This window comes from Xiphophorus hellerii, chromosome 1 (assembly GCF_003331165.1).
Source record: "Xiphophorus hellerii strain 12219 chromosome 1, Xiphophorus_hellerii-4.1, whole genome shotgun sequence".
NCBI lineage: Eukaryota > Metazoa > Chordata > Actinopteri > Cyprinodontiformes > Poeciliidae > Xiphophorus > Xiphophorus hellerii.
The window spans coordinates 1,113,022-1,127,321 of NC_045672.1; the positions used below are offsets into that span (position 1 = coordinate 1,113,022).

Below are 14,300 nucleotides of genomic sequence, written 5' to 3' on the forward strand. Positions count from 1 at the left end.
CAGATTTAGAAAATAATAGAATATAAATTAATTAATATATGATTCACATTATGACAACTTTAAGACTTATGCATGTTAAGACTACACAATGAACTGATGCTATTTTGGAAGTGAGAATTCAACACAGACACGTTGTTGTCCTGTTGTCCTCATTTTTCTGTATACACCCTTTAGCCTCCGGGTCAAAATGACCCGTCTTCAATAAACCCCCAATATAAGCAGCTTAATTGAATTTTAAACACCAAATTCTATCTTGTATATTGTCACTCACCACAAATGTGTGAATACTTGACTTTCCCTCTCCACTTGAATTTCTATAGCTTAAGAAAAAAAATGTGCAAAATGAGTTTCGAATGCATTTTTATTCATCACAGTGACTAATTTTCTTTTACTTTTCTCCAGTGAAACAGAGGATGTACAATACAAAAATATGAAAAATAACATAACCCATTCAAACTAATTGGCACATGTAGGGCAGTATGCAAGGTGCACAGCCTTTGCAGATATATTCTTACACCTGCAGCACACAAGTATGTGTTTTACAGTCTGAGGGCAGAAACTGACATCTCTTCCTCTTACTTGGCTTAGCTGAGGAAGTGGCTGTGGTAGATGGATCCTCAGGTTGATCAGGAGCTGCTGCACTCTGAATAGCTTTCACAACTGCTGCTGAGGCTTCTGTGTGGGGGACATGCTTCCTTCTTTCAATGAGTGGAGTTACAAGTGCCTTTCCTAGCTGCTCCAGGAACACCCTCTTCTTGTTGTGCTTATGAGACATCCAGGTTGGGTTGATCTCTATCCAAATCACAAAGGCATTGTAGGAGGACACATCAATGATGTTGTGGAAGATGACCAGGGGCCAGCGGGCAGTCATTCTTCTGCAGCTATATGCTCCAATCACCTTATCTAGGTTGTCCACACCTCCTTTGTTTCGGTTTTATTCCAGGATGATGATTGGCTTCCTGTCCTCACGGTCACTAATGTCGCCGTCTTTGTGCAGTGTGCTCAGAAGAACTACATTCTTGTTTTTCTTTGGGAGGTAGGAAACTAGAGTGGTGGTGGGTGTGAAGGCAAACTTTGAGGAGAAGACCTCTCTCTCCTTTGACCCAAGCAGTGCAGGTGGGGAGCTCAGGCTTGTTCTTTTGAACTGTACCAACCATGGTGATCTTCCTCTTCAGGAGCTGCTGTCCGAGTTCATAAGAGTGAAGAAATTGTCACATGTCACATTGTGACCCCTCAGTCCCTCTGTCACATCAAGCACAACTCGCAACCCCTGGTTCTTCTCTGGGCATCCACTGGTTGACTTCCCAGTATAGACTTGCATTTTCCAAGCATAGCTTGATTCAGAAGCCACCCATGACTTGATCCCATATTTTGCTGGCTTGCTGGGCATATACTGCCGGAAAGGACAACAACCTTTGGACAAAAGACATTAGCATCAGTGATTAGTATCAGTGTCACAGAAAACAGTCAAAGAAATCAATAGTGAAAATCACTTTTATTACAAATATGAAAACAGATTACCTCTAAATGGAACCAGTTGCTCATCCACTGTTACATCAGGCTCTGGATTGTAGAGGTAGGGCAACCGCTCCACCCACTTGTCCCCATACCTCTCTTATGGCTGCAAGTTTGTCTGTCATACGTCTTGCTGGTCTTGATTCACGGTCATCAAATCGCATCAGTCTTGAGTAGGTGTGAAAGAGTTTGACTGGCATTGTGGCTCGGAAAATTGGCCTTCCACTCTCTGCTCACTTCTGCTACTGATTGATCTGAGACACAACTAAAACTTTGTAACATTTTATGGTTTGTAAATAACTCTGTGACCTTGATTTCAACTCCATTTGCCTCACGGGTCATTTTGACCTGAAGACCATCTTTGTACCTTTTTTTGTACAGCTTACATGGAAATGAGAATAAAAGCAACACTGAACTTTTCTATTGTCTGGGCCAATCTAGGAAAAGTCTTAAAATCTCAAGTTAAAAAAATTACATTTAGGGGATTTTTTGGGGGGGGGGGGGGGTTTAACACAGTGGCGGGTCATTTTGACCCGAGGACAACAGGAGGGTTAACATATTTTGATCAAGACGATAAAAGCAAATTACAATTATAAAAGCATAGAAGTGTACATAACCAGCTACATGATGTACAAAAGCAAAACTTGCAAAACTAATTGTTTTGATGTGCAGAAGTGACACAGTAATTTGAAGATTGAACAGGTAGTTTTAAGAATTTCAATTCTGTTCTGAGAGATGCACCCAAACTGAGAAAAGCTGTAAAATATTAATATTTAAATTCTCTTATCTTCAAATCCTTCAACTGTCATGGACCCAGTGACTTTAGTGCAAGTATTTTGGGTGTGAGAGTCAAGAGGTCAAAGGAAAATATTAAATAATATCTCTGATGCCAAGCTTTATACTTCTAAGTATTACCAAAGTATTGAAACAAAAGCTAACATGTTCTTCAGAGATTTAACTTGCATGCATGAACATTTCACACTCAAAGTAATTCAAATTAATTATTGAACCAAACTTGGAAAAAGTTGCTTCTGCCATTAACAATAACTTTAAGCACATGTAGTCTGAAGTAGACCAGAAATATAATCTATGCAGCCGTTCCTACAGAAACATTAATGGAAGTGTTGCATCTGTGAAGATTAAATGTTCCATATAGTAAAAATATCTAGCTGCAGTGCATGTACATAAACAGCATGGCTCAGAAACTACACATTTCTTTGTCAGTTGGTTAAAGTTAGCTAACTTCAGTTGAAACCGTGAAAGGGACTCACCTGTGATGTGTTGCCCTTCTCCTCCTGAACGTGCAAAAATAGCAGAAATTTGATTTCAAAGACAGTAGCAGCATCTTGACAAGGACCAGGCCTACTGGGCTCTCAGCACCCTAGTTAGCAACCTTAGTTAGCACAGTGACTTTACTGTGTTGAGTTCAGGACACCACTACAGGAACAGAGTTAAAAGAATCTTGCTGCTGATGCTGAAGGATCAAGCAGCAATGCAAACTAGATAATTATTTGTTTACATGACAAATAACAGTCTCCATTTACTGTAAACCCTACTATTTATCACAATAACAAAATGAAAAACTCTCTAGACCAGGGGTCCCCAAACTAACGGCCTGCGTCATTTGGTCTGGCAATGCCGGATCTGGCCCGCCTCCTCATACCAGAGAGCATTCAGTGTATTTTTTCATATATTGTATTTTCTGGTTTGTGGATTTCTCTTCAACCACCAGGGGGCTCTTGAGCAGATGTTAAACTAACTTTCCCTCAAATATATACTAGTCAGTCCCAGTCACCGTTTCACTCACGGTTTTTTTCCATTTCCATTCTGGGTAAAAATCTATCTAAAAGCGACCGCGAATGTGTCGTAGTCAGCAACCCCCCCCCCCCCCCCCCCCCCCCCGTCGACAGTTTCAAAGACAGAACAAGCCCCCCCCCCCCCCCCGCCGACAATAAGTTTCTAAGGTATCTTTCTCCAAAAACTAAGACCGGCCCCCGAGCAGAGAAAGGAACAGCTATGTGGCCCTCGCAGGAAAAAGTTTGGGGACCCCTGCTCTAGACTATTCTCTACTAATAGCACAATATTTAAAACCAAGTGTGGGATTTGTGAAACTTCAATGATGGGTGACTTTACAACTTGTATGATTTTGGATAACACTAGAATTGTTCTTTATTGAAGTTTCACAAATCAGATAAAGGTTTTACAAATCCCACACTTGGTTCTAAATATTCTGATATGAGTTGAGAATAATCTAGTCCAGATTTGAAGAGTCTAGGTGTTGTAGTTTTTTAGCTAGAGTAAATTAAAGATGCTGATTGCAGTGAAAAATTAGGTGGAATTGCCCTTTAGCCATTTCCCAAATTGGAAGCAGCAATTGGAAACCAACTTCAGCTTCATTCAAGCAAGAGGGGCTAACATACAGTTCTCTTAATGTTAATGATCAAATGCTCTCATAAATGATGGTGGCGTTGGCTGTAGGAGTTTGCTTTGCAATCGGTGGATCGCCAGATCGATGCCTGGTCTACTGCTGAGATTTCAGTTTGGTGTATTAAAGGCATTATTAAAAAAGAAACCAAAATATCACACCAGCATTCTGTTCTTTGTAAAAAATTATTTTGCAGTCTTGTTTACGCTTTTACATTGTAGATCTAAACATCAGCAAAATTTGTAATTTTGGCTGATTGCTACTGTTAAGTTTAGGGTAATTAACTGCTGGCAATATTACAATTTTTAAGAACTTTACAATTACTTATATTTTTACACTATATTTCTGTATTTTCTACATTCGTGACTGTCACAATTATTTAGGATATATGTTTATTCAGTTATGATAATGCCATGTATTTTCTACGGCAGTATAATGCTGTGAATATTCTGGTCAGTAACTGCTGGCATTTTACAATTTTTTACCGTAAATTTACTGACTTACAGTGCAATTTTGTATGGGTTTCAATGATTGTCATATTTATTGATAGCCAAAAGAATCATTAGTTGCAGTCCTGGCTGAGATATTAATGGAGCATCTAAATTAAATGAATCTACAATTTTAAAATAAATAATACAAGTCACTCTTCTCTCATTTTACTGAACTAAAGGAACAGCCTCTCACAATGATGGAAACAAAAGTAGCTGTTGTCTTGAACTTGTCTACATATTCAGGCATTTATAATTACCGCAAAACATACAGCAAGCCTGTTAAAATAAATTCAATAGATCCTAAAACTAAGAAATATGAAAACTAAATGTAAATTCTATCCATCCAGATTGCAAACCATATTCTTGCAGTGAAATTTGTATTCTGCTCTATAAGTGGTGTGTAAGAAATCAGAATTTACATTTCTGCTGGACTATTATGTCCATTTTAATATGTCCCTCTCCATTCATGATCTGCGATTTCAGAGATTAGGGTAAGGACCCTTGGGTTCACTGACACGTTCTTCTTATTCTTCTTGGTTTCAACTTTTGTCCCCCGGTCTGGATTGATGTTTAGGAAGCACCTATTCAATACATGAAAATCAACCACTGTAATGAAATATGACTTCATCTAAATGAGGGAAGGAAAACAAAAGAATATTACCTCTGAATGAAATCAAGTGTGGAGGCCAGATGAGTCGGATAATGAATGTTGAAGCAAAAGTAACTTGCTAACATTAGACATATAGCGGATGTGAAGGTTGGTATTTGGTCATTCACAACATTGCCGTCAATGCCAAGCATAAAATTCTTGGAAGTATAACAGGAGGTTCCTGACAAAAAATATTCCAGAAAACAATTAGTCTTATACAAACTTTAACCAGTGTAATATTTCTTTCTTAAAATTACTCAGTGAATATTCATATTTACTTACCACATACAATCAAGCATGGTGTGACAGGCAAGTTGTCCACTTTTACTTCTCCTGCTAGGCATGTCTCATCTACATAGTGGAAGAGGGTTTCCTCTTTGTCATTGAAATGAGACAGAAGGAGGAGGACAAGATCTTTCAACTCTTTAGAGCAGCCCTGGACCTGTCCTCTCAGAATATCCAGGTTTCGGACAGTTTGAAGAACTCGTTTAATTTTGTGGGCCGAGACAGTCCTTAAGTAGTCCAGAAGTCTTTTACCCTTTTTTTCGAGATTTTTATGGAAAGTCTCTAGTAGATTTACTCCAGTAAGCTCCTGGAAGTGGATCGTCATACCAATTTCCTGAAACAGGAAGGGCCACTCCTTCACCATAATTTGTAGGTCTTTTCCCTGGTTTATTTCTTTCCTTTGAGTGTAGTAGGTTCTCTGCATAAGATCTCTTATCTCGTCCGAATTTAAGTTATTTTCTTCACTTAGCATTTTCAATTTGACTTTTTTCTCTTTCTGTGTCTCTGCTGTCTCCTGGATTGGCATGACTTCCATGTCCCACTTTATACAACCGTAAATGTCCTGAACAGCTGCATTTTGCTCTGGTGGGACTGTGCCATCTTCATCTAACATGTTTTTACGCTTCCTTATTTTTGGTTTTGAAACCCGTCTCAAATTTTCTATACGATTTTGTAGTTGCTTGACGAGTGAATAATACCCTGGGCCCACTATATCACCTTCAATAATATCTTGGAGTGAAAGTGGATATTTTGCTATCAATTTTTTCGCCACTTCTGTGGTTTCTTGCTTGCGAGGAGAAGCACACACCTCCATCATTGAAGCAACAACAATCCGAATCATTTCTCTTCGAAGGTGGGGTTTCGGCCTTGCCTCATTCTCAAAACACTCAATCAAGTTCTCTGGAAACCTGTTCCAAGGAATTTGAAAAGTGTCAACCCAATCTACTGGCGTGGAATGTATAGAAAATGAAGAGGCAGACGATGTGCTGGTTGTAGAAGGAGATGACAACGACAGAGATGGCTCACTGGAAATTCCACTGGTCTGTGCTATATGATAAAAGGTATATAGTAATGAACAAAAGGTAAAGATAGGCTGCTATATCTCTGTAATAATGTACCTACTGGTTTGTTTCGAAGCTTTCAGTAACTTCCTTGCTTGAATTGGTGTTAGTACAGATCTCAGATCATTTTCATTAATATACTGAAAATCTTCATTGGTCTCCACCCCCAAAGATTCTAGTGTGTCCTCCAAAGTCTGTAGAGTTGAGACTGGGAGATCTGCCAACCCCTCATAAATAACCCTGCGTGTGAGGCTTCGGGAGTCATCATCCATATCTGAGAACAAAACAGTTAAAGAACTCCAGTTAACACAAAAATAACAACCTAAGACTTCTTCCAAAACATCATTAGTATGGCGGTGTCCAAACCTTCTGTCCTAAGGTGCAAAATATTGAAGTTGAAAGAAGTGAAGGGCCAAAGAAAAAAAGTGATAGAAAAAAAGAGGCTAAAAAGAAAAACTAATCAGTTTTTCTTACTCAACTGAGAAAAAGTGATCCACTATGGACATTTTAAAGGTCTCCAAAATTGAATAAATTCATTCAAAGTAAATCTGGGTGCAGCAGGGCTTGCTGGATACATGTGGTCCTCACAAGAGAATGCAAAAAGTTTTGATACTTTAAACTTTTAAATGTGTAGGCAATGTTTTGTGGTAATAGTTAATGTTTTCTGCATTCATTTTGCCTTAATTAAAACTAAAGACTCCATCAGTCATGCTGGATTAGTAAAACTGTTTCATTAGGGGATTATCGTCATTGGCAAAAGATAAAAGAAAAGAAAAACAGTCAAAAGGCTGCAAATGGGTCCTGGACTTAACTTTTCAAAACCCCGGTTTAATGTGACAGCACACTGTGTTTCAGTGGAACCATTTTGTTTCCATTCTTTATGTAAGATGGTAATGGATAGAAATCTATCAAGTCACAGATGTTTAGACACTGCATCTTTTCATCATCTTTCCTAACAGAGTACATGTGATACTCGGGAAGGAATTCTGCTATATACACCGAGACCAGAACATGGACAGTTTCATTATTTATCAATATAAGCTGTAGTTCACCAAACTCCACTGCCTCCATGCTCCCTGTTACAAGAAATTGGCCTTTTTTGTAAGACGTTCCCTTGTAGAGTATTTCAAATGAGACATTTGTGTTGGTCTCAGTGAAGTCAAACTGCCTAACTGCATCTTGAATTGATTTACTGTATAATGTTGAGTAAAAAGGAGAACCAGACTTAATCTGTAAGATAGTCTGACCGCTTTGGCCTGCTGAAACATAAGCCTGCAACATCTGATGTCTTTCAGAGAGGGTGAGGCAGAGATTTTTGAAATTCTTCAAATGTCTAGCACACCTCTTGAAATAACTGTGCTTACTTTCAAAACGCATTGTCCATAGTCTAATCAAGGGTCCAAATTTTATAATCAGAGCTGGATAGTGGCGTAAATAATGGTGCTTTGGTTTTAGATTACATTGTGGGAAAAGCGCTTTTCTTGTCTCCAAATACTCTTGAATAACAACGTCAAGATATGCAATCTGAGCCAAAGAAATTTTCTGAGCACATATCAACTCTACAGTATCTTTCAGCTGGAGAGTCAACTGCCACACATCATCTGCTGTATCTTGTACTTTGTCGCCAATAATGAGGGGCAACAGCCTTAGAAGGTTCCAGTTCTGCGTAGCCTGTCCTGAGAGCTTTGCTGCGTTATAAGTGACTTCACACGGCTTCGAGGAGGCATCAGAGTCACAATATTTGAACTGTTTAATGCGCCTGTTCAAAGTGGAGTAAGTGAACCATCCCTTTTTCTTAATTAAATATTTCAGGTACAATGCCAGGTCATAAGATACAATTCCCTCAAAGAGGTCATGACCTAGACAAGGAGGTAAACCTGGAAGACAGACATGAAAGTATTTCAAAGAATTAAATATTGACCTGAACTTTACACCTTCTACGTCCGGTTCCTCAGCTGTCTGGAGTTCATCAAGAGCAGAGTTGTACCTGTCAATAGTGCGGAGTGGTCCACACACATTTGGGTCCTCACCCTGAAATTCTGATCGGGTTATTAAGCAGTATCTGCAGAAATGCTGTGTGCGACTGAAATTTTCAGAGAACCCACCAATGCAATGTGAGCCTAGATTATCTCCAGCAATGCAAAATACAGTTCCTTTAACTACCGTTTCATCAACCATTACAATCCCATTTTCCTCCAACAGCCTCAGGTCTTCTAGTAACTCAGAAAGAACTTTAGAATGCCCAAATTCCTTGAAATCTTTTTCCTTGCACAATAAAACCAGTGACATGTGGTCTGTGTCAGACCGTACATGAAGTGGCAAGTTGGCAACAGACACATACACGGCTAATATCTTATGTCTCGTCTTTGCTGAGCCTAAAGGATTAACCACTTCAAATGCATCTTGGTACAGTATTAGCTTGAGACATGATGGATTCTCCACAAAAAAGTTGTTGAATTTGTATATCTGACCATCATTAATGTCACTTAAAATGTCTGAAGGAGACTCAGACGTGTGCTGCCTTGATTTCTTCCACAGATCAGACTCCAACAAACATTTCAAAGTCTTCCTCAGAGGAACATAGTAGGCAAACCTATCTGTTCTGTTTTCATCTCTTCCTAAAAATATTTTCTTAGGCTCAACATAGTTGAAGTTTTTTTTGAAGGTTTGCACTCTTGAGTGTGCTGTCCTCATCGGCCCAGTATGGCATATAGAGAATAGATCAGATCCCTTGACAGACTCACAAATGTTGGTGATGTCTTCATCTGATAATGGTGTCTCATTTTTTAGCAGTGACCAAAGTTTGCTCAAACAGTATGTCTGGCCCAACTCGTGTATATTTTGTATCTCCTCAACAATATTCTGGATGGTTGAAGCTGGTAATAGAAACTGCCCTTGCAATTTCAAGTAAAATAGAGAGACATTTCTAAAAAAAAGATCACTGAAATCCTCAGTAATATCATTATCACTTTCATTTGGAGCTGTCTGTAAAATAATCTCATTTCCTTGCGACTCGATGTTATCTGGATCATTGTGAACAGATAATGACTGAGAACCAGAACATTTGTATGAGTCATGGATATTATCTGCAAGATCTCTGTGTTTCCGGGAAATGTGGGCAGTAAACGAGGACTTCACATGAAAAACTTTTTTGCATCCTCTGAAAGGACAATTCACAACACGCCCTTCCACAATATGATGCTTCAAGTGAGCTATTAGAGCCTTAGTAGTTTGACACTGGTGGTCACACAATGCCAACGAGCATTTAAAGTCGGTAACAACCGTTCCGACGCTACTAGGACCAGAGGTGTTGTGTTTCCGATAAAAATGAGCCTTCAACGCTTCATAACGCAAGAACGTGTCTTTGCAACCAGCAGCAGCGCATTTAAATAAACATCGCGGCTCATTTCGATGTAGCTTACAATGAAGTAAATAAAGTCTTAATGTTTTAGCCAAATTGCCACAGAAATTGCAAGTAAACATTTCCTTTGTAGATTAGTAAATTAGGGTTTAATCGGAGCAGGTCCTTACCTGGAAACGGCACGGGGCAGAACCTGAGAGGTGTCTTATTCCCTTTGAGTACGACAGAGAGCAGCGGTTTTCTGCTCCGGAAGTGGCAGAAACGTGATTTATCTCTTATATATTTATTTATTTAATAGGTTATTTCAATATGCTGTGCTATTTTAACTTTTAATAATATGTATTTCATTTCGTAATAAAAATAAAATGAAATATATTTTAATTATTTTTTTCAGCACTGTTAACTTGCGTTTGGAACATGCGCACTTCACAAAAGACCCCGTTTAAGAAAGTGGGAGGGGTGGAAATTCTAAGGAAGTTAATAAGGGTAAACACAGTTGCGCAACCACACATTTTTCAGGTGGACGCGAAAACATAAATCGGCGCCCCACCCCCGTCAGAGGAAGGAGCGCTGTCTTGGGGGGCGGGGTGAAGGAGCGATGCTCACTCGCTCAACCCCCCCAGCCCCGAGGCAACGATACGTTCTCATTGTATGAAGAGGGTTACAATTAGATGTTTTGGAATTCTCGGGCTATTATATTTTCAAATCTTATTGTTTTTCACCAGTTTTTTTCCGTTTTATCTATAATTTCAGCCCTCACACCAGTCATTAATACAAGGACATTTGTGCTGCACTTCACTTTAATGCCAACAGGATCCTGTCAGGTGCTAATGTACAGGAGATGTGCCAAGTAGTTGGATCTGAATCTTTCACTCGAGTTGAAGGAAAATAGCACACTGGTGCTTGTCTGCACTTCTCCTTCAGAATACCTGGGTTCGATCGTCGGCACGTGGTCAAGATTAAATCTCTTCTGTTTTTGTCCTATGTTCTTGGTATTAAAGACAACTACGTCCTTATGTAAATTATATTCCGGACCTTTTTAGACAAGAGACCTCCCACCGTCAGACTGCATCATAACTAAACCGCAGTTAACATATCAAGCAACTTGGGTAATCGATTGCAACCGCTGTCCCGCTTGTGCTTAAATACTCAACAGAAAATGGAGAACTCTGTGTTTATGTAAGGATTGACGGTACATGTAAATTCTGTTAGTGGTGTAATATTTACGCACGATTTGATTGTTTTGAACGACACATTTTCATGGACACTAGGACTCAAGTCTCAGTGAGTGTAATGCTCTTCACACACTGTAGCTGCTATTATTCTATTTCTTTTTATTTAATCGGCGAATGAACAAAACACTGCGTATGGTCCTTACTCTGTTTATAAAACATGTCATGGGGACACATGAAGATGAGTGGGGAGGAGCGATCTTGTACGGGTGACGTCACTCAGAAACGATTCTCTGTTAGCCTAAACATGCAGTACCCTTGCGGTGGCTCAGAAGTAACACACAACAGAGAAGGTTCTTGACGCTGTAGTCACAGGTTCGAGTTTAGGTCTCACCACCCAAGATGCATGTCTTCACCCTCCCTCATTACCATTTACTGGTCCTATCAGACCACGTTCAATGAACGGTCACTAGAGCTTCTATTTATCTTAGAAATGTTGACTAGAACAGGATTCCCGAGGTAGGGAGTCGAAAGATGAAAATCATTGTGATGTGACCCCTGAAAGATATGGACAGTGGCGCAAAAAGTGGGTATGCAGTGTATGCAACGCATAGGGGCGCAGCATCCACCTGAATAATGTGCAGTTGCGCCACTGGGTATGGAGAACCTTATGAGTAAAAAGAGAAAGCTTGAATGAATAACTATGAATAAATATATTAATATTTCCCAATAAATGATTAAATAATGAAAGCAATTATTTTGCTAAGCAACTGTGTTGCATTGTTTTAAAATGCTTATGATTGAGTCACCCTATAACTATTTACTAAATACAATATATAGATTTATAAGCAGAACATTTTGAGAACCCCTGCACTACAAGTCAATAGAAGAGAGTAATATATTTTAAGATGTATTTGTAGAAATCAATTATTGTAATGTAGTTCTATGCAACATTTTGCTGATTAACTTCAACAAACTTTGTAATTTGGGAAATTAGTACCATTGATTATTAATTACTGGTAAAGAATACAATTTTTCTATGGATTTTACCATTTCTATTATTTTTACAATCCTTTTTTTTATTGCTCATGACTGTCAAAAATTCATGATATATATGTGTATTGACTTACGGTAGTTCCATGTAATTTCTACGGTAATGCAATGTTTTTGGATACGACGGTCAAAAACTGTTGGTCTTTTACCATTTCTTACCATAAATTTACTGCCTTTCTTTGCAGTTTCGACTTACGGTAGTTCCATGTAATTTCTACGGTAATGCAATGTTTTTGGGTACGACGGTCAAACACTGTTGGTCTTTTACCATTTCTTACCGTAAATTTACTGACTTTCTTTGCAGTTTCGACTTACGGTAGTTCCATGTAATTTCTACGGTAATGCAATGTTTTTGGATACGACGGTCAAAAACTGTTGGTTTTTTACAGTTTTTTACCGTAAATTTACTGACTTTTTTTACAGTGTACGGACTGACCGGGTTGCAGCTGCACGGTGTGGTCAGGTCCTTTTTATCTGAGACAAAAAAAACCTTCCAGTCCAAGTAAATCAGCCTGTAGCGATCTGTAACACATCATCACTTTATTTATGCTCTCCTTTGAATGATATCTTTTAAATATAGTTACAGCATCTATCTATTGCAACGTAACTGTAGAGTCTCCACAGTTTGTTAGGATGAAATGCTTGACGGTGAAAGTGGTAACTTTTAGTTTGAAATTTAAAAGATAATAGAGATAAACTAAACAGCCGATTTTCAATTGATCGGCTCTGATCTACCATTGATATATACAATATTAGCACATAAACAACATGAACTCTGTTGCACTTTCCGATTTTCATGGAAATTAGATAAAGGTTCTTAACACTGCTGGGTGAAAATAGAGCTATTTCTGTTATTTAATTTTGTTTTGGCGGTTGCAGTTGTGCTCAGTTTCTTTAAAAATGTTTCTTTTCCAACACCACAATGTCACCGCTGGCTCTGAACATTTTCATCTGTCACTAAAGTCAAGATCAATTGTGGACATAAATTAACTGCAAGTTCAGCAAACATATTATTGGTAATCAGAGTTTAAATAGACAGGATTCAAGGTAGCCTAGCAAATATTGCATGCAATCCTTTGAGATTGCAAAAAACAATATTGCGATGAAGACTGGGGATCTGTAGGTTGTACAGTAAAAAACAACATGATTTTAGTTATTTTGCAAAGTCCTGAGGCAAATATGGACTGATGCCATGGGAGTGATTATTATTTATTGAAACTGCATAATTATAATAAATTATAACAAAAAAATTAAATAATAATAAAAAAACAAAAAAATAATCTCATAATTATTTAGATAGAAAATTCCATACTGAATATTCAACGGTAAATGAAATAATGCCTTTCTATATTGGCTGTATGAACATTGCTCTGCTCAAAGTGTGAATGTACTGCAGTTAGCTTTCTAAAATATGGCTAGCACTAGCTTAACGCATTAGCTATTATCAGGTAAAAGGCTAACGTTAGCTTTGGTAAAAATTGTTTTGTGTTTTAAAGTTATTAACAAAACCCTTTGATATTAAAATAATTAGAAAGCCTAACATTTGGTTTAATGAAATAACAAAAATTGTTTGAATAATTAGATGCCTTGACATGTAAAATGTCAAGGCATTTTAGGTTAATGTTCTTGAATTTTTAGCTACATTTCAAAAACTACACTTTAAGAATAATAAAAAAAATTTAAAAAGCTGCTGTACATATTTTTCTGTTATGTTTTAGTCATTGGAACACAATAAATATGTGAAAACTGAAAATTGGTGTTCGACCGAGGAAGGAAGGATTAGTGTAATTCTCAGTAGCTCCAAGGTTTGAATGTTGTTACAGACTTTTCCCATCATACTCTTTGTTACAGTGGATCATATTTTAATATTGGAACAACGTTCCCATTATTCCTGCTGCAGACAGAGGAAGCCCTAATTTCTGCTGTCACAGTTTTATATTTGTGCTTCAGCTTAGGCTACATCTGTCAACACCACACTTTGCTGCTGAATAAAACATCCAGTACTACAGTTACACCTTTGTTCTGACAAAGAATAAAAAGCAAAACGATGTTTCCCTGCACATTACTGTATTTGATTACTGCCAGTGACAGATTATTTTGGATTGAAGTAATATCTCATGCAGTGGAAGAGAAGATTTAAAGTGCTGGAACTTGTTGGGAGATGTTAAACACCAAGCTTGCAGATTAGATCTTTTAATCAGCAGTGGCCGGCTGCATAATTATCACTATGGAGGAGGGACAGTGCACACATCAACGTCTTTGTCAGCTTTCTGAAAACAAAAGTAGAC

General features: G+C 38.2%; 2 protein-coding genes across 8 annotated transcripts in view; one reads left to right on the forward strand and one right to left on the reverse strand.

Annotated features, from left to right (window-relative positions):
• The window catches only part of tafa5l (TAFA chemokine like family member 5, like), a 135,776-nt gene that overhangs the window by 6,932 nt on the left and 114,544 nt on the right, over nt 1-14,300 (forward strand). The gene's annotated exons all lie outside the window — the stretch shown is intronic.
• LOC116720024 (uncharacterized) lies at nt 4,457-8,430 on the reverse strand. Of its 2 annotated transcripts, none has more exons than XM_032563019.1 (5): nt 8,348-8,430; nt 6,488-6,700; nt 5,363-6,412; nt 5,093-5,261; nt 4,457-5,012 (listed from the first exon to the last, which is right to left on the reverse strand). In XM_032563019.1, the coding sequence occupies exons 2-5, from the start codon at nt 6,696-6,698 to the stop codon at nt 4,877-4,879; spliced, it is 1,566 nt and encodes a 521-aa protein (XP_032418910.1). In that variant the 5' UTR covers nt 6,699-6,700; nt 8,348-8,430; the 3' UTR covers nt 4,457-4,876. The 2 variants fall into 2 exon arrangements, with proteins under 2 accessions (XP_032418910.1, XP_032418918.1); XM_032563027.1 differs by lacking the exon at nt 8,348-8,430 and adding an exon at nt 6,793-8,316.